The 22,881-nt window shown below is 42.1% G+C and overlaps 1 protein-coding gene across 1 annotated transcript; it reads left to right on the top strand.

The window, feature by feature from the left end:
• Window positions 1-2,465: 2,465 nt before the first annotated feature.
• Window positions 2,466-21,138, top strand: sgip1b (SH3GL interacting endocytic adaptor 1b; the record flags this gene model as incomplete). The annotated part of the gene is made up of 24 exons (XM_083929046.1): window positions 2,466-2,594; window positions 8,819-8,882; window positions 9,193-9,238; window positions 9,411-9,467; window positions 10,409-10,477; window positions 11,035-11,199; window positions 11,327-11,338; window positions 11,827-11,838; window positions 12,223-12,247; window positions 13,223-13,286; window positions 13,438-13,508; window positions 13,618-13,692; window positions 13,771-13,839; window positions 13,925-14,686; window positions 16,548-16,669; window positions 16,761-16,908; window positions 17,045-17,101; window positions 17,390-17,501; window positions 18,472-18,663; window positions 18,780-18,912; window positions 19,175-19,377; window positions 19,971-20,035; window positions 20,834-20,998; window positions 21,116-21,138. The coding sequence occupies exons 1-24, from the start codon at window positions 2,585-2,587 to the stop codon at window positions 21,136-21,138; spliced, it is 2,721 nt and encodes a 906-aa protein (XP_083785172.1). The 5' UTR covers window positions 2,466-2,584.
• Window positions 21,139-22,881: the final 1,743 nt, after the last annotated feature.

Raw genomic sequence — 22,881 nt, 5'->3', positions numbered from 1 at the left:
TTGCTCATCCTCAGCCTACATATCCTTCAGGCCACCCTTAGGCTCGACTGTCGGTCCAATCATCTTCTCAATTTATTTGCCCCATTTGGCCGTATCATTCAAAAATACAGCGTCTCTTTTCATTAGTATGTTGTTGACATTTAATTTAAGCTCCTTTTAAAGCCCCTGAAAGCTTGGTTTCAAATCTCAAGTTTGTCTCTCTAAAAGCCCAGACTCATCAGAGAACTAGTGTTGTCTGTTGTGTTGCCTCACATCGCCAGGAAATAACTCCTTACCAGCAGGCGGCGATAATCTGTATTCGTCAACAACACAGACCGATGCTGCAAGAACAAATTATATTTACTGTGAGCTAACCCGCAATCACACAACTACAATCGTTTGTGCTTAAGAGCTCAATGACTAAAAAAACAAGTTTGTTTTTCGATCTCACAGAACTTGAAAGCCAAAAAGCCACCTACGAGGGTGCCAACGCTGCAGGACACACCACAAAAACCATGATGACAGACAGCCCAAAATTTATCAACTCTGGGGCCTGGTGTGTCAGGGCCATGACATCAAATATTTATGCACAAATAAGCAACATTCATTCATTCATTCATCTTCAACCGCTTGTACCTATTGGGGTCGCTGGAGCCGATCCCAGCTGACATCGGGCGTGAGGCGGGGTACACCCTGCACAGGACTATCGCCAGTCTATCGCCGGGCACATAGAGACGAACAGAGACCTACATGTCTTTAGACTGTGGGAGGAAACCGGAGAACCTCGGAGAAAACCCACGCAGACATGGGGAGAACACGCAAACTCCACATTGAAGGCCCCGCCCGGGAATTGAACCAGGAACCCTCTCGCTGTGAGGCGACAGTGCTAACCACCACTCAACCGTGTCGCCCTTCAAATAAGCAACAAATCAAAGTAAAAAAAAACACTCAAAATCCCAGTCGATCTACTTCTTCAAGACATATTTGACATCTGATGAATGTGTTTGATCTAATTTGATTGTCAGTAGTCGGGGAACAATAGCAACAACCCCACAATTGTTGCATGTTGGTTTTATTGTTTCTAAATTGGTAACATGTACATGACATGACCTTTTGTTTTTTTTATTTTAGCCCCGCCCTCTTCAAACAAATGAGAAGTCAAATATTTAAAACTTTGGTTTACTATGTAAACAGGGACCTATTCATAAAAACATGGCTCTGTAGCACCATAGCTAGTGCTAGTAAACTCCAGTGGATACCTTTAAAGCACATAGAACCATATACAAAAGTAAAAGTTATTGAACTTCACTTAATTTAGCTCCAAACGAGGACAGAGGAAGTTATATATATCCATAGTGTCATATCCAAACAAGCCAGTTACTTTATATTTTGGTATTACTCACTCTTCTCTCTTCAACCTCCACAACAGTCCACAACGTTACACCAAGTACTCTTTAACAAGATCAGAAAAAGAAACGGTATTTTTATTTCCTCCCTTCCACGGTCCCCTTTTGTTTGTAGAATATAAAAAGCACAGCGTGGTCTCCCAGTATTCAGTTTATATATTCCTTTCCCTAAGAAACCGCAGGCTCTCTTATCAGAGCTTTTATCTGTCGCTCACTCAAGGACGAAATCATGTGGTTCAGTAACTGACCAAAAAATGATGGCGTAAGCTCTTCTCTTGTGTTAGATTTTCTTCAGTCTATTCATGATTTCAACAAAGGACATAAGGAGGCTTTTTATCCGTGTCTGAGCTCTTATTTTTTGTTATGCTTGTCTGTATCTCTGTGGGTGAGCGATGCCTTCGTCCAACTTTTTGCATTTGTGCATTTATCTTTGCTCCTTACTGTCCTGCTAAGCTCAAGTGCCCCACATTATAGAAATAGAAATTGAATCACATTTAAATAATTGTACAAAAATGCCTGCTAAAAAGCACAAATATAGGGAATTATTAACATTTAGACACACTCCAGTTCAAATGTAAGAAATCATGTTGTCAAATAGTGCATCATATTATGTGAGACCTTGTATAATATGTATGCAGATGGCTGTAGAGTGCTTGAGGCAAGCCAAGAGGTGCTAAGGCATCAGAGGACAGCAGCCATGTGACTATGGTTGCAGGGATTGGTTTAGTGCAGATGTGACATCAGCAAGCCTCTCACTCCCTCCCTCCCTCCTGCAGCTCTCTCTCCCAGTTTTTTCTCTACCTCTCTCTCTCTCTGTGTAACACTCTGCTTTTTTCCCTGCTTTGCCTTTTCCTCAGCATCCCCCCTCTCAGCGATGGCGTGTGTCGGTGCTGCTGGGGCGGCCGGGGCCTAACGTGCACACAGAGAGGAACCCCCCATCATCCCCCGATTTGGTGCATTTTCCTCGTGTGTCTCTTCTTCACTGTGTCCTCCACCGCTGCTGCTGCCTCTAAGCTTTTCCCCCCACCCCACCTCCCTGTGCGGGTGTCTGGGAGTCGGGCCCTTGGGGGTGGAGGGAATCAACATCGTGCTTCGCTGGGGAGCTATGCCCTGCCCAGGCATCCTTTGACCGGCTGGATTTCTCCATTTCTGTCCATCTGTACACACCAGAGGGTAACATAGGATGAAAATCTGCAGTCATGATGCAAGGTAAATGATCTGTGCAGTCCTTCTCCTCCTTTATTTCCCATGTTTCCTCCTCCCCTGCGTCCTCCTCCTGCCCTCTTGTGTCCTGCTGGGCCAGTAAAGCTAGTGAATCCAGTGATGTGAGCTGTCGTACGGTGAGGATCTTTGAGCTGAAATAAGCTACATCCATGACTGGTGTGACAATGTCGGTGTGTGTGTGTATGTGTGTGTGTCTGTGTGTGTGTGTGTGAGAGACAGATTGAGAGAAAAATGTATGGAGGGTGTGTGAGGTGTGGATTTGTAAAGGGAGAGCAGTGTGGTTCTGCACTTGCTAATGTCCTGTCATGTGTGTGTTTACATGTGTGTGTGCATGTCTCTGTTTGCACGTGCACATTACTGTATAGTTCTGGCTTTAGCTACACACTCAGTCTGTGTGATATAAATATATATTTGGTTCAGGAAGCTGCGCTCATTCACACCTCTTCTGCTGTTGCTATCAGTACATAATATAATATCATGTCAACAGGAAAAGTGATGCTTCAACCGTACATTATTTGGTGCCTGTGCTGCATAAAGCAAAGTAAAATACGCCGTACCAAAGTTAACAGTGGTGGAATGAGGTATAGTAGATTGTAAACTGTGATGGAGGAGCTGAATCGTAGATCTAACCCTCCATGACAGATGCTGGGCCTTTACCATCCATTAATGCCAATGTGGTAATGGAAGTTGGCTATTATTAGCAAAAGGCCTGCAGTCAGCCTACTATGATATTGTACCCAGTTCATGAGCTACACAACAACACAGATAGATGTCACATGCTTATCTTTCCCCTTGTTGGCTACACATGCTTTGCTAATTACACAGAATGGCTGTCAGGTGTAGTTAGTGACATTCAGTTAATGTTATTTGGGCTCAAACATGGCTGCAGAACAATGACAACCTTTTAGTTTACGCAGCATGGGGTTATCATACCTGTAACAAACTAATTAGATTCAATATCCCAGCAGCATGGTTTATAATGTTAGACTACTTAGACAATCTCTCAAATGAGCATCTTAAGTCTGTGATCAAATTTGTGCAAATGGACCCTTTTTGAGCTGTACGTTTATAAGACGTTCACATTGAGTCCGAGGTCCGTACCAGTGGTCTTACTTGTTTTCAATAACTACAAATCATACATACTTTACACTAATGATGTCCATTTAACAGAGCATGGCTTCATGTATTGCATTATTTCCTTATTTTACATGCAGCCTTTTTATGCAGTTAAGGCACTGTATGAAAAACAACTTGTCGAAACTTCTTGAGATTATAAAGACAAAAGGATGCACAATGCATCATCTGACCACATTGTGAAGGCAATTAGAAGATAGACTGATAAACTAAACAACAGAGAAAAGGGTGATATTACAGTATAATATGAATATAAGCAGGGATTGATATAAGAGATCAATTAGTGGTGATGTGCCATTTGTTTGTTTGCCAACTGCCAAAGACAAGGTATAGTTGGTAGATGTTTATGGGGAGCTAACACAATGTTCTTCTACAGTTTCAAACAAAATCAAATTAAGATCAAGATCAAGAAAAGAAAATTCTATACTTACAGTACTGTAGGGACTAGAGTAAATGCATTATGTATCAGCACTGAGTAAATCTGTCCTTGGCATCGTTGTTAATATATTTTTTCTATTCAAGAATGGAGCATTTGTAACCAAATTCCCTCTGGAGATCAGTAGCGTGTTTCTATTATATTCTATTTTATTCAGAACTAGTTGGTCCGAACCTTGGTTGCATCGCTCCTGTCGTTCCTCTTTGATTTAAAGCACCCTTATCATTGGAAACTAATGCATGCCGTTGTTAGGTGGCATTCACATAGGATTTGATGTTGCCGCTATGAGATGCAGGGTTGTGCCGCGGTGTGGGTGTGTCGCTTGCTTGTGTTCCCGTTGTGTTCCCCATAGAATGCTGAATTCTACGGGTGATTAAGTCCTGTATAAAGCAGGATCTAAGTTTGTCACACTACTGTGTTATTAACCAACCAGACAAATTTGAATGAATAAAAATATGAAAAATGAAGGTTTCAAAATCATAAAAACTAAGCAGTACTGAAACACTGGGGGCGTGTCCTCCGCTGAAACAGCGCCCATGCCTCTTTCAACTGTCAGTTATGATGAGAAAAACGGATGCTGCAGAAAGAGAAACTAACACGTATTAGTTTTAAGGCTAACTATAGTTCTGTAAGAGACGCTTGACAGTAAGTTTGAGCACACATGTAGTTTTATAAGCACGTGAAGTGGAGCTTAAGTTAGGATGGGGTCTGTTAGCACGTTAATGGTAATTAGCAATTAGCTCACACATGTATCCGCTCTCAGCTTCATAAAGGCTCAGTTTTCTGAGTCGCCAGCTTGCAAAAACATAGTTCTATGTTCTCTACCCTCTTGTTGGTACATCCCACCACACAGCAGCTTTTAGGATTTTTCTGTCTTTTGCTCGCTGACAGAATTGACAAGGAGGCACCCTCACACAATACAAAGAGAATCGTTTTGCCTCCGGTACGGTGTCTCTGGCTCCAGTGCGTCATTGAGCCATGATTTACGGCCGGCCCAAACAATTTAAAACTCAAAAACTGTTCAAAGCTCTACCTCCATTACTCCATTTTACATGAATAACAGTCTTTTCACACGTTGACAGCACACATTTTATGACATGTATGATTTGTGTTTTGAAACAAATCTCTAAATTTACTTTCCCCGGGCTTCAAAGAAACAAATTTACTTTCAATAACTAACTAGGACTCCACATTAAACGCTACACTCCAGTATGTTATGTTGTGTCTGCCACTGCAGCCTGACGTTGGGTTGTGTTTCTCCCAAAGTTGAATCTGTTTTTACTTTTTGCTGCAGGCCTTGTTTTTTTTTTCTGCACCTCCTAAATGGACTTCCCATATTCAAATGAACATCACCTGGTCTTGTCTGAACACAGCACAAAGCAGGCAGTGTTGATGTTGCAGAGGTGTGTAGATAATGTTCACATCTATGCACAACTGTCAACCAGCATGGATAACTGACAGCTTGTCTGGGTTAGAAACTTCTAAAGCAGTGACAGAAGGAACTGTCGAGGCGTTGACGACGTTGCTGGTTTGTTCAGAAATTTGTTTTAAAGTCCGCCATCAGAGATTTGAGAGTCAGCTGAACAAAAGAGTGACCTTAATAAGCTTTCAGAAAAAACAACCTGGAAGACAAACAGTCAGAAAGTTGAACTGTCGCAAGCGCAAAATCATCCCATGGTCTTTTTCGGCACTTACATACATCAAATAAGCCATCAAGACAGTTTTTCAGTGTATAAACTATTAACGTAGAAATACGGTAGAGTTGCTAACAGTTGTATGTGGCTAGCACTGATTAGCTTGGGGCAGTTTGGTGAAGGCATCAAAACATCTTTTAACCACTAATACTGCTCAAAATGACACCAAACCTCTGCAGTAGCATGAGAAGAGTCCTTACACATAAAACAAAGCACCAACAACGTAGTTACTGAACCCGGAGTTTATTAAAAGAGTGTATTGAAAGACTTACCAACTGGCCCGGGTTCCAGCTCCTCTCGTAGTAAAGTCCATTCAAGTGGATTACCAAAGTCAATCTAAAAGGAAGGAGCCCATTGTTGCTTTGTTTTATGTGTAAGGACTCTTCTCCTGCTACTGCAGAGGTCGGGTGTTTTTTGGAACAGTATTAGTGATTAAAAATGACGCTTCACCGTACTGCCCCGAGCTAATCAGTGTTAGCCACGTCCGGCTGTTAGCGACTCTCCGGGATTTCTCCGTAATTAGTTTCTACACAAAAAAATTGTCTTCATGGCTTATTTGATATAAGTAAGTGCCGAAAAAGACACATTTTTCCTCAAAGTAAGAAAGTTGGATGTCATATTTCATGAATGGATCTCACGTCTCAGACATTCACATTGTTCTTATCTTAGTCAAGTTTTGAGTGTCAAGATGAATTTCATACCATAGTGAAATGGATGTGGACAAATGGCTTTCCAGAAATTTGGGAATCGGTCTAATCAACAGCTATACCTACACATTTATCTGAAGGAATGAGGCCATGCATTTGAAACCCTGTATTGGAAGTAAAGAACGATGCTGCATCACATTATGCTTTACAGATAAATGTTCAGCAGAAATATAAAGTATAGGCTTTTTGTAGTTAGCAGAGTAACACGTGAAATCACAAATATGGTCCTAGCAAATGGTTCATTCATCCATTCTGAGAATAGGCATGAGGAAGACCCAAACTTAACTATATTTACAGCTAATACTATTAATCACACTGTTAAGTTCTCCTCAGGCAAACTTTGCAAATGGGTTACAAAAGCAGCTGCTTGTGCTTCCTCAGTATGTATCATATTGTTCAGCCACTTTGTCACATATCGATGTCAGGTTTAATTCTCTACTTTTGCTCTTTATCACACAGGCCTTGTGCAGGTTAGGGCTGGAGAGAAGGCGCGCTGTTCAGAGCTGTCTCCACTGATAAAGAGCCATGATGCAGGGATAATCTGTGCTATTGAGCAGCCCAGCTAGCTACTAATACATCTCAGGCCCTGACATGTCCTTCAGTGCCCAGGAGAGCCTCATCCCAAGTGAATGGTCCTTAGCCCCCGTTCAGTAGTGCCTTCACATTTATAGTATTCATTAGTCCTATTATCAGGATTTCAATGTGAGTGTGTTGACGCATCGAATCAAACACTCAATATTTGTCACTTTGGTTTACTTCCCTTCTCAACTGACTTTCAAAGCAGCAATCAGAACAGGACTCTCTATTGAAACAAATCAAATAAATGAGCCATCAACAATATAAAATATCTGTCTCTGTTTTTAAACAGCCCCCAAAAAAAGATGAACAAAGAGGAACACAACCTGCCTCTGCACAAAATGTTCATCCACCCAACTGTCCCTCACGTGTCCCTGATGCTTTTGTATGGATGTGAGATTCAACTGTGCTCTCACTGTTATATAAACCTGTCACTTGTCTCTTTTGGGAGAAGCATGCTCCACACCACAGCCAAAACATAAAAAAATTCTACTTTAGTGATTTATTTTGCCAGGGATAGCAGTCATTCCTTTTCATGCAGTGTCTTGTGTTTTACAAACCTGGTAAACTGTCTTTCTTTTAGCAGAGCTGTCATACATTTACATGTTGACCACAATCAAATTGCCTTTACATCTTTAACTAGATGGTAACAGGAGGATCTTCAGTGTTATTTAACTCATTTAGCTTCTTTAAGTCTAAAAAAAAGTTCACAAACAACTCAGTTTGTTGACTTGTTCTTGTCTCCATTATGCGCAGGCAGGACAGATTGTGGCATGAGTATATGGATGGAAATGTCTATCTGTCCGTGGTCCGCACAAATATTTGATCCAGACGGAAATATTTCAACAGTTATTGGAAAGATCCTCTTGATTTTTGATGGTCCTTTGACTTTTCGTCTAGCGGCACAAGCTGATCAAAGCTTTTATTGGGTTAAATGTCTCTGTGTTTATTGCTAATTAGCAAATGTTAACATGCTAACATGCTAAACACCACAGCAATACATTAGTGCTTATGAGAAATGGCTCCCTGTTTGACGTGTTTCTGCGCTTGTGTTTTATTCAATATAGGCTGTAGTTTTTCCACTGTTTGTTGATTCGTCTTACAGGGAAAACTGCAAACCAGAAATAAAAACACAGATGACGCTTAACTCTACGATTCCACCTCGCAATACATACTTAATCAGAAACCTTCAGGCTTTGCACGCATTGAATTATGTCCTTTTTGTTTGTTGTCCTAGTCGTAAGTGCTGCAGGGGTCTTGGCACTCAGTTTGGCTGACGGTTGCTGCCGTAGTAGATCTCTCCACATTGGACACGTTGATGAACCTTTACTTGTGTTTTCTTTCCGTTTTATACAGCCAGGGAGGGGGCACTCAAGGGGAATGCATGTGTGCTGCTTTATTGTATGTGTAGGATTTTTTTCAGGTGGCAGGATGTTTGTGTTCCAAATCAAAACATTCATTTATATCAACTCATACTTTAAAATACTGTATTTCCTGAGTATCCACTGAGACAGGTTCATCCTCAAGTTACTGGACATCAGCCTGTTACTCTTTTGTGTTATTTGCTTTTAAGTACATTTTAACGAGAAGGCAGTTAGCTGTGTATTAGGCTCTAAAGCATTAAATTGATTCTTCATGATGTTGTCTTTCTCTCTGCATTAGGACTGAAAAACCGAACCAGGAAAGCCCTGGGCTTACGAAAGAGAGACAAGGAAACAGATGCAGCGTGAGTTTTCTCAGACGCAAAACACAATTAACATGCATGACTATCAAATCTATTTCAATTTTGTTATTTTTTTGTACATATTCTAATGAGATAGTCCTGATTTCATTCATAATTGTATTAATTTTACACTATTTATTTAGGCAAGGCGCTGCTGTTTTTTTTTTTTTTTTTACAGCATTTTGACTTCTTTTGATAAATCTAAGAAAGATGTTTATATTTGTCAAAGTGAGATTGAATCAGTACCAAACCTCAAGTATTTCCACTAGTCTTATAGTTATTTTTGTCATCTTCTTCCTTGTTGTTCAAACAGGAGTTCACCTGACAAAGATGGAACTGGAAGCGCAAAGAAAGGAAATGTATGGTCATTTTACATTTTCAGTATCTCTTCTCAGAGATTTTTTAATATTTATATTTGTGCTATTGAACAAAGGAAATCATCCAAATAAAGAAGTGATGATTGATCATTTGGAAACGGGCTTTGTGATGCTCTCCCTTCATTATTCTGTATTTTTTCCATTTTATTGCTAGAAAAAGGCCAATGGAGCACCGAATGGTTTCTATGGGGAGATTGACTGGGACAGATACGTAAGTATGCGCAGCTTGCTCCTTCTTTTACTTCCTGCTCCTCCTTTTCGATGTTTTTGACCAAGCAGAGACTCTACAGCTTTGCTGTGAAGTACTTGTACTATGCTGCAGGCCAGCCATTAGGAATTATGGACATCGGGACAGGAAATGTCCATATTGGGCCCCTCAATGGCACTGACACATTTTTCCTACCTTTTTAGTGTTATTTTGTCCCTTCTTGACAAGATAGCATGACATGGTTGGTACCTCTGAATGCCTCTAGTTTCATCTGGTACAAGTATCTTCACACTTTAAAACTCTCCCACTAAAGCGGGTTTTATTTGCTAGCCATACCCGGTGTTTCCTTTTTTGGGCCATAGATTTGGCCATTGCCTCTCTGCTCCTCATTTTCTCTCTGAACCCTGGCTTTTCTTTTGGAGCCCTGACTTTTTTTGTGGCATTTTGACTTAGCTAGGCTGCAGATCGCTTTACATCTTCATGTTAACAGCACATGTGCGTTCTGCACATCTGGCTCCTGTAGTTCTCATAGTACCTTTGGAGGGTGAGGTATTAGATGACAAGATGATATGCTTTTTAATAAAAACAATAAATTAGTTTAACATGAAAATGCATGCTAAGTAAGTAAACTGTTGTTCTCGATCCCATTTAAGGGTTAACCATAGACGTAGGCACACCTGTACCCTTTGACCCCCCGTGACGGCTGCTGTGGCGATCAGTGTCATGTAACGCTAGGGTTTAAAATTACTGAGTAAAGAGTGATAGCTGCATACTCTGAGTCAGCAGGAGCTTCAGCCAGGAAGCTGACCGTCTCAGACAAGACATCTGTGAAATCTGATCCGCATTTGTATGCAGAGCTGGTCACAGAGAAGAGTTTAACGATGCCTTTCTCACTCTGTGACAGACGGGAAGTGACTCTCATTTCTACTCTCTCTCTTTTCCAGGCCTCTCCTGATGTGGATGACGAGGGCTTCAGCCTCCGGCCGGGCGATGAGGGCGATGATATCCTTTCAGTGGAGAAAGGAAAGCGGTCTTGGGACTCTTCTCCTGTGAAACTATTGAACTGTTTGGCTGAGTGACTGATTGGATGAGTGCTTCTCCACATTAAATAGGGCAAATCAATATTCCCTCCCTGTCTTGCCACACCATATGTACTGTATCCTCGGCAAATGCAAAAAAGGAGCAGGAGGGCAGCTGGACAGACACATTACATTCAGATTGGCTTTCCAGTTGTCACTGAGCCGCAGTTCTCATTAAGAACTGACCCGCAGTTCACTGGTATTTTAAGTTTTTGCTCCCGCAGGTGTCAGCACCTATAAGTTTGAAATGGATTCATAAAGAGCTGACTTCCCTTGAGCAGGATGATTTTGCTGAGACGGAGCAGGAGTGTCAGTTACAGCCGGTGTAATATACTTAACTGGGACACAGAGCAGACATCTCACTCCTCTGTCGAGACATTTAAAAGAATATATTATCTTTAAATGCCGTAGAAGAGTGAGTTAGCCCCCGTCGTTCATATTATGTGTACTTTTTCTGCTTTGTCCTTGACACGTGTTCACCAGCTGCCAAGGGAAAGCACTTTTTCTCCTCCAGTGACTCTGAGGACGACGAGGACAGCAAGAAGAAGTTCAAAATTAAGATCAAACCGCTGGTGGCGGACAATACCAAGTGTGTCCCTCCATCTATGGACGAGCTAAAAGCCTCAGTCGGAGGCCTGGCACTCTCTCCATCTCTGGTTAGTGCTGCTGCACAGTACTGAAGGGGAACACACATGCTGCAGTATATGTATCGTAACAGCTGTTGGATTCTGTCTTACACCCTCTCTGTGTTTGTCTTCTCACTTATCTGCTGTCGTCCTGTAGAAGAGAAGTCCGGTAAGTCCTGCCATGCATTTTCACATCTGTATCACCACAAGCAGGGATCGTATGGCATGAATTCACTTGGAAATGCTTGAGAAAGTTTTCCTCCCTGTGATAGTCCACTTGTAAATTTCTGCATGCATCACCCTCCTTTCTTTTTGTCGACTTTTTTTCTGTTTAGCTCCAGCTTTACTTGAGCCTTTCTTCAAAGAGTCTGTTATACATAATGCACAGTAAACATAACACACACAGAAAAAGCTCCAAACCTCTTGATTTGGTCTCAGTGGAGCTTACATGCTGAGCGACCTGCTACATTAAGCGATGTGCATGCGCCTGGTATTGTCCCCGTAATCGCAAGGGTTATGGCTCATGTTGCATTATTGAGGCTTTGCGGTGCAAGTAAAGAGGTGGGATGTGTGCAGTTTTAGTTGGTGTCCATTTGACTGATTTGTCACTCACTCTCTGACCCAGGTCTGTTCTCTCTTCCTTTTTGCTGGTCTCAGAGACGCAGCCCGGTGAGTTTTTTACACCATCTGCTGGCTGTTTCAAAGCTGACCACCTGAAACACAGATTTCTAATCCCTGCTGCCTGTTGTCTTGAAAAGCATTGAAGAAAGTAAAATATCAATAATCCATCCGAGTTAGTCCAGATTTAATGTTAAGACTCAAGATTTAAATTTTCTTAAAACAAGGGAAAAGTTCTACTGTGATAAAAATCACTTATGTTATCATATATATGTGATCCTACAATGTTTATAAAATCCATTAATCTCAATGTATGTGTTTAAGACCAAAAAAATTTGAATTATTTCAAGGATTTGATTTGTTTGTGGTGTTTACTGTCTCAATATTTTGTCTATGTCCTCATTTTACCTTTTGTTTGGATTCTTTCTTTAACAGGGGCTGATAAAAAGGAATTTGTCCTGTAAGTACACCTATTTCTAAAAAAAAAAAAAGAAATATTTTGCTTTAAGTAAAATTTGCTAGGATGCTTACAACAACTATGCAAACAAGCTTATTGTTAGCAGGTTAAAACATGGGTCTCATAATGTGGAAGTAGTGTCGATCATCTGGGTATTTTTACTTTTTTGGCTTCATACGCCAACTTTTAGAGGAATGAACGGGGCTCCGTCTCCAGCGCTGTATCCAGTTTTCCTTATACATCCACGGGTCACATGTGCTTCATGTTCACTATTTTAGTTTACGGTGTTAGCATGCTAACATTTGCTCATTAGCACCAGAGACAACTCCAATTGGAGAAGTGAACGTAAACACATTATTATGACCTTTCCCTTCGCCCCATAGTCACTAAAGGACATATAGGACCCATTTTTCACAAGCTACATTTCTATGTTCATATCCAGAACAGTCTGACACTAAATGGGATTTTTCAGACAGACAAATCGTTTTTTAGACCTGTTTTTGTTTCAGCAACAAACTCTAAAGTGATCTGGGAACAAAGCTAAGCTAACGTCAGCTTAAGTTCTTCAACGACTCAGAAAAGGAATTTTTGTAACGTTAAATATGGCTGTAAGCCTAGTTAATATCGATTGTTTGCAAAAGAAAATATAAATACATTACACAAATAACTTTTCATCCATCCACATGAGGTTCACTACCCTTTCAAAAGAGGCCGCGCCCACTTAGGAGAAAGGAAGTATGCACCATTTCCTTTCATTGGCGCTGCCTGAAACGCGCTCTATTTGGTATAGAGCATCATTGTTTGTTATTGGCCAATACACAGGAGAAGTTGTGCTGTCGGCCATAAACCAAAGTGTTGGAAAAACTGAAACTTTGCCATAGAGTCACGCCACTAGATCAGCTGTAAATAACTTTTTTGTGATGGTCTAAATAAATACCAGTAAATATACCATAACGTTTTTTATTCTGGTTCTCATAGGTGAAGAGATTGCCAGACCCAGACGCTCCACCCCCACCCCAACACCTCTCCCTGAGACGCCAAGGTCTGTTGCTCTTTTACCAATATTAACCACTGACTAAACTAAATACCTCTCTTATTCAGTCTCAGTGTTATTGGTGCCACCACAGATGTCCCTTGGTAGTAGCATGAATTTTGAGTAGAATTTGTTTGTAATTGTACGTCTCCTCTTGCAGTGACAGGCTGTCGCACAACGTTCCTGCCTTTTTTGGGCTGCCTTCAGAGACCAAATATGCCAGATATGATGGTGTGTCCCCTATCCATATAACAGTACATCACATTAACTGATACTGAGCATGTCATGTAGCAGGGGCGGTTTACAGAGGTGCCGTTTCTTTGTCATTATCCAATCACAGTGGTCCCTGCAGATGTATGGGGAGAATCGAGACCATGCTCCGAATCCCAGCTGAGCAGAAGTTTCCCAACAGGAGGTGAGCTGCCTGCAATGAATGAACCTCAGTGTCGTCATATTTGAATTCTCGTCTTCTGAACTGTCTACTCTGTTGCAGCTCCTCCTCCGCTTCCTCCAAAAAACATTCCATCAAGAGGTCATTATGGATATTCTTCAGACTCTGCTGGTAAATGCAGCTTTCAAATCAGCCTTGCATATCAATGACACAGTTAAATCCCTTTTATCTAAACGCTACCTCAAATCCTTTGCAGCTGATCTACCCAACGGAAGGGCAGGTCGCAGGTCTGCCCCAATCTACCTTAACGTCCTGTCCCCCGCCTCTTACCGAGGCTCCCCGGCCCCTGACCTGGATGACGTGTTTGGCCCCGTGGACGCCACCCTCACCGCTGAGGAAACAGTGTCTCCCGGATGGGTTACTTTCACTAGCGACAGACCCCCGCCGCCTGATGAACCCGCACCCCCTCCACCTCCGGACTCTCCTGCTCCAGACACTCCCTCGTCCACCCCCTCCACCCCCTGCCTCTCTCCAGGACCGCCGCCAAACGAGCCGCCGCCTTCGCCTCCACTGCTTTCTCCGGGGTCTCCTCCTCCTTTCACGCCGCCAGAATCACCCCCCTCCATCGTGCTTGGACCTCCTCCTCCGGATGAACCAGCTCCTCCCCTGCCTCCTGACTTCTCCCCATCTAATACGCCTCCTATATGTTTTGACGACGAGGCGATCGATGAGGAGGTGCTGCAATTTGCAGAGTACTCTTCGTCCCGTGCCCCCATGAGCCCCGTGCCCCCACTGCCAGCAGAGCGGAGGTCTCCTCGGGTAGGAGTCACATCGCCTCTGGTCCTGGGAGGCGTGGGGGGAAAGAGGTCTCCAGAGGGAGCATACCTGAGAGATGATGTCCCAGACTTTGTAGGTTCTCCCAGAGAGCTGACGCCAAGCTTCAGGGGCACGCCACCTCCTCTCCCTCCAACCACCTACAGGTCTATTATGTCTTCCCCAGGGCCCTGCTCAGGCAGCAGTGAGTACTCCCGTCTCTTTCTAAATGTTCACAGCGGTTATTTACAGTATGCTGCGTGTTACACAAAGTACGATTGGAGCAGTCTGTTAAAACTCTGGAGTGTCCTTAAGGATCTTGGTTTATTTGAAAAAGTGAGAATGATGCTGCCATCAGAAAATCACATACAGATGCTTGAAACGAAGGCTTTTTTTGCCTCTTACGGTGCATTTCCAGCAGAGGCGTGGACAGAGAGTTTGTACAATAATGCTGCCCTTTATGAAATATACATAATGTGACGAAATGCGGCTTCAAGCTACTTTGTAAATGCGGGTCAAAGCTTTATTTGTAACATCATATAAAAAATCACTACAAAAATACTGATTTAAATGCCAACAAAAGTTGGAAATTTATTTAAAATAACATTTTAGGAAGGCCTTGTATGCTTATTTTTAGCAGAAGTAGAAAGCTGGGGTTTTCCAACGTCCTACAGCTTCACTAAGACACTGTAGTCTGAACAGAAATCCAAATAAACTTGGGAAAAAGTGGGAAACATGTGAGTGTCGTGCTACTTTTAAGCCAGTGGGTCTCTTACTGACATCTAGTGGTTTGATTGTAAAGTAACAGCCTCTGTGTTCTTAATGTCCCTTCAGTAACTTCAGTATAGGGACAGATGTTAATTATATTCCTAATTTAAGATACACAGAACATGATCTTGTTGTTTCTCTTGTATATTCCAACTGTGGGACAACTGATGAAGAAGCTTCAGTTACGTTCAGAAAAAAACCTTCAATTGATTTGGCACATTTCACCACAGACTTTTGTATGAATCAGACCCACAACACCTTCAAAAGGCTCAGCAGTGAGTTTGTGGCATCCATAGACTGTATATAAAAGATAAAAGATGGAGGTAGCCACCGTGACACCACCCGTTGATTTGTGGACTACTGCTTTGTAGCCAGGAGATTGTCATTTTGACTTTGGAAACCAGTCATACCGATATTTGGACAAGAAGGCTATCATACAGTCTATGGTGGGTCTATACGGTAACCCAAGAAGTCTGGTGAGATGGTTAAAGTTAGGCAATAACCTGGAATGGTTAAGGTCAGTATAAGTGGTCAGGAAGTGAGTTTTCGCAGATATAGCATCCATGCGTTTCTTTTTTCTTTTTCCTTTTTTTGCATTTGTAGTGGTGAAATCCAAGCCACAACCACAGCGACTTACTGGTTGATCCAATACATAAGTGCCAACAATTGCAGTTCTCTGAGTGTCCACTAGGGGCAGGTTTCGTAATAGAGCAGTTTCTCATTGACCCCCATGTTAAACAGGCCGTTTTCCCATCATAATTAAATCTGTTTAAGGCCTGGTACAAAAAAACATTATAGTCTGTATGTTTAGGTCATATCTCCATGACAACACTGAGGGGGTGACATTTTTTATACCAGTTTTTATTTTATTGGAGGTTAAAGTTTATGAATGATTATGGGCGTGGCCTCTTGAGTGACAGCTAATCGCTGGCCCTTACTTCTCCTCGGAGGTATACGTCAGCCAGACGGATGTATCTCCCTCCCCCCAACGTCACATACATGCCCTTCTTTGGTAAGAGGAAATGAGGCGGAGTCAAAGTGAAAGAGAACGGACCTCGATGTAGAGGCTACGTCCAGTTTTTATACAGTCTATGGATGAAATATGCAAAAATATCACAAGCAGCTCTTGAAAATCTTCTTGGATTTTAGTCAAAAGTAGCACGTTTTGGTGAAAGTGCAGAGTACTCGAGCTGTGAAAAGTGACATGTGTGGGAATGTTGGGAGCTGATGTTGAATGATAATCTCTCTCACTGTGATCTGAAGGCAGTGCTAACCACAGACACTGGTATGTGCCGCAGGCCCCTCATCCCCGGCTCGTCCCACCACGCCTCAGTCTCGAGGCAGTCCCGTCCCTCCTCCTCCTCCTCCTCGACCATCCTCCCGACCAAAGCTGCCCCCGGGGAAACCAATCACAGACCTGGTACACGTGAAATATCCTTTCATTTCTCTGTTTGCCTTCCTCTCCTTTGATGACTGTCTGATTACTAATTACATTTTTGTGTTGTGTCCAGTCTCGACCCTTCAGTCCGCCGGTTTCAGGCAGCCCTCCACCATTCGCCCCCTTGGCCCGGGCAGAGAGCTCTTCCTCAATCTCCTCCATTACCTTACAGAGTGCAGCGTCTACTCCAACCTTAGGAAGGGACCTCAACATTTCTGCAGGTACACCCCCAGCAAGTTATGTTCAGCCTCACATCTCAGTCTATGTCCATGTTGTCTGTCGCTCGCCATCGTGTCCTTGCCTCACAGTATTGTCCCTCTCCATGATTCTCTCCTCCTCATGTCTCTGCTCACTCAGAGGCCTCACAGCCTCTGGTATGGTTTGACCACGGCAGGTTTTATTTAGCTTTTGAAGGTGAGTCAAGCCACAACGCTACTGTAGTCCCACCTGTGCATGGGCTGAAAGCACCTGCCTTCCTTTTACCTGCAGTTGTCTCCAAATTCATATCCGCTGAGCCAGAAGGTTGCTGTCCATCCCATCCCATGTCCTGCTCACTCACCTAGAATCTGGTTTCAACATGAATTATTGATTTCTGCTTTTTTTGCGTGTTTATAATCCCCTATCCTTTGCATATTGCTGAACATTTGAGCATACAACGAAGGAGCCAAGATAATAAAAGTAGTGTTTTTGTTTTTTCAACAGGATGCTCCAGAGGCCCCAGTCCGCTCACCATGGGACCCCAGGACACTCTGCCAGTGGCAGCTGCCTTTACAGAAACCATCAATGCATACTTCAAAGGCGCAGACCCCAGCAAGTAGGCCTCTTTTCTCTGTTTTGGACAGTGTGACCCAGAGATGTTGGGATTAACTGATTTTGCAGAACGTTATGAACAGTGGTTACATAACGTCAAGGTTTCTTATACGTAAGAATTGTAGAAGCTGCGATATCTGTGGTGTCTTGATTCGTGCATCGTTGCTGCTGTGAAAACAAAACTTGTGAGTCACGTAATACGTGTGCTCACCTGAAGCATTGAGAAGAAGAGCTGTAAAAATGACAGAGGAAACTGACATTCCAGCCATATATTCGCCAAAAACCCCATCGCCAAAATGAGCAGAGAGTTGCTGTCGTAGATGAATATCCAGTTTGCAAAATGTGCCGTTGAAAAGTGACTGCAGAGGGTCCAAAGCAAACAATATCTCCCAACATCTTTGAGATAGTCATCCACCCCTTTATGCTCAAATCAAGGTCAAAAAACAAAACTAGAGAATGTAACGTTACTAAGCTGGAACAAAACAGTTTAAACTTGCCTCATTCACAATGTGTTACTGTGTACTTTCTGAATCTTCTGGGCATATGTAGAAGTTACATGGATGTAACTCCAGTTCTACGAGTATGTGTTGAACCCTCTGTTTTTAGAGAAACCAAAAAACCAACAAAGAAGGCTGACATGTTTTATGTGCAGAACTAAAATAATGCTTGTCTCTTTCCTCCCTCGTGTCTAATGATAAATTCCCTGATTAAAAATTAAAAAAAAACTTTATATTTCCTCTAACAAAAATCGAGGTTTCAAGATCTTATTTTGCGACTTCCGTAATATGACCTTTACTTATCTAATGTCCCGGATGCATTGATTGAATTCAGAAATCATGAAAAACAGACATGTTTTCATTTTTTTATGAGCTGCAAGTGGAAGAGTCTCCTTTTACAGACCGATAAAGTGAATATTCAGCTACAAACAGTTTCTTGACACTGAAGGGACTCTTGGACGGTGTGTTTTTGTTCAGCATATCAGATCTGCCTCTCCTCTCCCTCTGTCCCAGATGTGTTGTGAAGATCACAGGGGAGATGGTGCTATCCTTTCCCGCAGGCATAACCAGGCATTTTGCCAGCCACCCTACTCAACCCATCCTCACCTTTTGCATCAGCAACTACAGTCGACTGGAGCAGGTCCTCCCCAACCCACAGCTGTTGTGCTGGTAAGAATAACATTACAACCAAACACACACACAATATATACATAAGTGTGTAATTGTGGTGCTCACATGGTTGATGGAGTATGTTGAGAATCAAATACATACTTTCCACCCCTCAGTGATTCCACAACAGAAACTGTAGACACCAAGGAGTTCTGGGTGAATATGCCAAATTTGATGAGCCATCTGAAGAAAGTGGCTGAGCAGAAGCCTCAGGCCACATACTACAACGTGGACATGATCAAATATCAGGTATCAGATATCCGTTTGTCTATGTATCCAGTTGATCCGAGTATCTATGCGTCCGTATGCTGCTGCTTTTAAGTAAACTGCACTGTAACTGTGACGATCTTTTATGTTTTAAATCTTTTATATGTTTTGTGTTTTTTCCACTGACGCTTTAAATGTTTTATGTAAAGCACTTTGAATTACCTTGCTGTTGAATTGTGCTTTTAAATAAACGTGCCTTGCCTATATACCTCACCGCCTTGTATTCTGTGTCTGTGTGTCTCAGGTGTCAGCAGACGGGATCCAGTCTACTCCTCTGAACCTGGCGCTGAGCTGGCGAGGCGACACCACCAACACGGACCTTAGAATAGACTACAAATACAACACAGAGGCCATGGTCGCCCCCGTGCCACTACACAACATCCAGTTCCTGGTTCCTGTGGGTGGAGGCATGGCTAAACTCCAGGCCATGATCCCCCCTGCCACCTGGTAAGGACGCCTAGCACCCTTTCCTACCCTCCTGACAAAATGATGGTATGTTTAGATGCTTTATTGTAGGTTTGAAATTTCACAGTGGCCAGAAAATGTCATATGTCTTAACAAGTTTTTTTGAATTAAATAGTAGGAGTAGGCAGTTTTTTCTTTGTGTTTTAGGGCAAAAACTCCATAATAAGCTTTTATCATATTGTTATTCAAGTGTTCTGAGAGAAAACTAGACTTCTGCAGCTCCTCTTGGCTTTGTTTTCACACTTTAGATCATCTATGCTGTGACAGGAGACTGTGGCCAATCACAGGTCATTTCAGAGAAAGAGAGTGTTCCTATTGGCTGTTCTACAAATGCAGATGCTCGTGCACGTCCCTTCTGTGAAAGTTCTGCTAACCGTAGCCAAAGGCTCACGGCTGTGGCTAATTCACGCCTAAACTAATAGTCAATTGTCATCCATATGTAGACAGTGAACTAGAGTACGTAAAGAGGCGAAATTGTGTAAAAATGCATTTCAGTTTATTGTCCAGGGAGTGAATATTTAATGTGAAAAAAAATTGTCCTCTGTACTTTAATGTGGAATTACTTTCTCACAAAGGAATCCAGAGCAGCAGACGATACAGTGGAAAATCCCCAGTCTCTCTCATAGATCTGAAAATGGAGGTTAGTGTTCATTTTTGTGTTCATTCATCATGTTCCTACATAATCTTCTTGTTTAACAAATAATCAGTTTCATTATGTTCCTCCTTATGTCACCGGGCAAAGTGAAATCTTACAGGATAGAAGTTTATTGATATTGACGGTAGACCAGGCATGAGCTCTTGGCTGCAGAGACTGAAAATATAGTTTTATTCTGAGATATTAAGATACTGTACAGTTGCACTCTAAATAAAAGGGACTTTAGGCAGCGACAGTTGAAGGGACAGCTATGGCGTTTCAGATCAGGTCAATGTTCTCCCGTAGTAGCCAGTTGGGCTACAACGTCAAGAACACATTTGAATGTTTCTTGAAGGCCGTAGCCGTCCCTTCAACCATCGCTGCTTAAAGTCCCCAATGAAAATGACTGTGACGTAAGAGACTCAATAACTTACAAATTTCCTTTTTGTTTTTCGTTCTAGTTCTTTGTCAGCTGAATCAATTTGCACATTAGTTTGTGATGTTGTTAGGCGATTTCTCACCCAACAATTAAACAACTTAATTTGCTTTGTCGTCTCTGTGTCTGTGTGCACGTGAGTAAATGCATACACACACGTGCAGCAGTGTGTGCAATACTTGAATATCAGTAATGCAACAAATAGCAAATATATTTATTTTGGGGCGTACATTTTGCTGTTTGTTTTTTATGTTAAAAAGTGGCTGTCACCTTATTGAAATGTATCATTTCACTACACGAAGAAACACACTGAAACAGAAACACACACAAAACAAAACAACTTTCAATAGTGTATCTGTGTCCTGCAGGAGTAGGGGCTCTTCTGGGCCGGTTCCAGATGACAGAAGGTCCCTGTAAACCTTCGCAGCTGTCAGTCCAGTTCAGCAGCGAGGGGTGCACTCTGTCAGGGTGCGACATCCAGCTGGTTGGGACCGGCTACCGGCTATCGCTGATCAAAAAGAGATTTGCTGCAGGTCAGTTTGACTATCAGGAAATGAGTGTTACTCTCTTTGGTGGGGTCATCTGAAAAATAACACACACAGACACACACTTCTCCACTTCTCTGACATGTTTTCGTTTTTACTTTGCAGGGAAATATTTGGCGGATAATTAGTGGAGCTGCTTGTGAACGGGAACCAAAAGAATCAATGGCTTTTGACTGTGAAGACTATGGATCCATCCCATGTTTAGTGCATTTGAACCTTTATCTTTAGCAACCATTTAGCAGAGATTTAACAGAATAACACACACACACACACAAACACACACACACAATCACACACACACGAACACACACACATACACACACACACAGACACATACACACACACAGACAGATCATATTCAGTAGACTGACTGCTGCTAATTTTATGCAAGTAAAAACAAATCGTTGGTTTTGTGCACTTGGAACACACATGGGCTTACATGGAGTAAAACACAGGGAAACCCTGATTCTTTGTTCTTCTTAATATAATTGTGGATTCATACGGTGATCCAGCCTTATTCATTGCATTTTTTTTGTCTAACTGGTCGTCATTGCAAATGCACTGTAAAAGATAATGTGAATAAATTATATAATATTAAAACAATCTTAAACAAGGTGGAAAAGAGTGAAATAAAAGTGTAGTATAGAGTTGCTTTGCAGTTGTGTTCCAATAAGTTATGGGTTCCATGGTAATATCTGATTTACACTGCCACCTCAGATCAGATTTGTCGTTCCACCGTGTGTGTATGTGTGTGTGTGTGTGTGTGTGTGTGTGTGTGTGTGTGTGTGTGTGTGTGTGTGTGTGTGTGTGTGTGTGTGTGTGTGTGTGTGTGTGTGTGTCTGTGTGTGTGTGTGACCGGTCTTCATGGTTGTCTAAGCAGAATTTATGTTTCTGTGTAGACAGCCTTTTGAAATGTCACAGCCTATTCTATCAGTCTCGTGATTGAAGGTCAGTTGACAGATCAAAATGACCCGTGGTGCTGCCTCTATCGAGATTGCAGCACATATAGTATGTATATATATATATATATATATATATATATATTTATATGTATACATATATATGTGTGTGTGTACTTTAACACGTGCAGCATATACCACTACTTTAACGGGTCGTGTGAACAGGGAGTTGAATCCGTCAGTAAAGCATTACAGCAGTTTGACCTACTGAAGAACAAAAGCATTACATCACCACTATAGATGCGTACAGTGCTGAGATACATCAGCTTTTCCCACATCATTGGACTTTAGTGATATTTGTGGTGGCGTGTGAATGGTCAAATTTTGTTACAAAAAAAGGTGACACTTGTGTGAACAGAAGCTGCTACTTTCACTGCAGGAGTTTGGTTAAATTATTCTGTTAATGTGACAGAAAATACATTTGAAAGGGCCTTAAGATGTAAGCCGCATACGGAGCCAGACGCGAGTGCCATACGGTGGGGAGAAGGAGCTTTAAGTGTCAGGAGAAATATATAGAGGAGACCTGGGCTGACGATTGTAGGCATTGCCTTTGATGCTGCTTCAAAACGTGGCCAATTCCTTTGACCATGAGGTCTTGACAAGGATTACTGGGGACATGACAGAGTAAAGAAAATAAACGTCTATTAAGAAGACAGCACTATATGTCCCCTGTTTTATTTTCTTCCTTTTCCACCATGTTGAATAAATGTTTTATCATTTTCTAATAGCAATATTTAAGTGTAAAAAGTGTACATAAAAAGCTATGTTTCAAATATTTCTCTGGGCATATGGATGTGTCTGTGATTGTCTCTTGGTTTATCGATGTCAGCACTCATGATGAATTAGGTTCTGTGTAACAACACCACCAATCTACATCTAATGTTTTACATGTGGGTTTCTTGTACCAAAAAA

Source organism: Echiichthys vipera (assembly GCF_963691815.1).
Source record: "Echiichthys vipera genome assembly, chromosome: 15".
NCBI classification, from domain to species: domain Eukaryota; kingdom Metazoa; phylum Chordata; class Actinopteri; order Perciformes; family Trachinidae; genus Echiichthys; species Echiichthys vipera.
The sequence above is the reverse complement of the archived record's forward strand: the minus strand, read 5'-3'. Positions and strand labels throughout refer to the sequence as shown.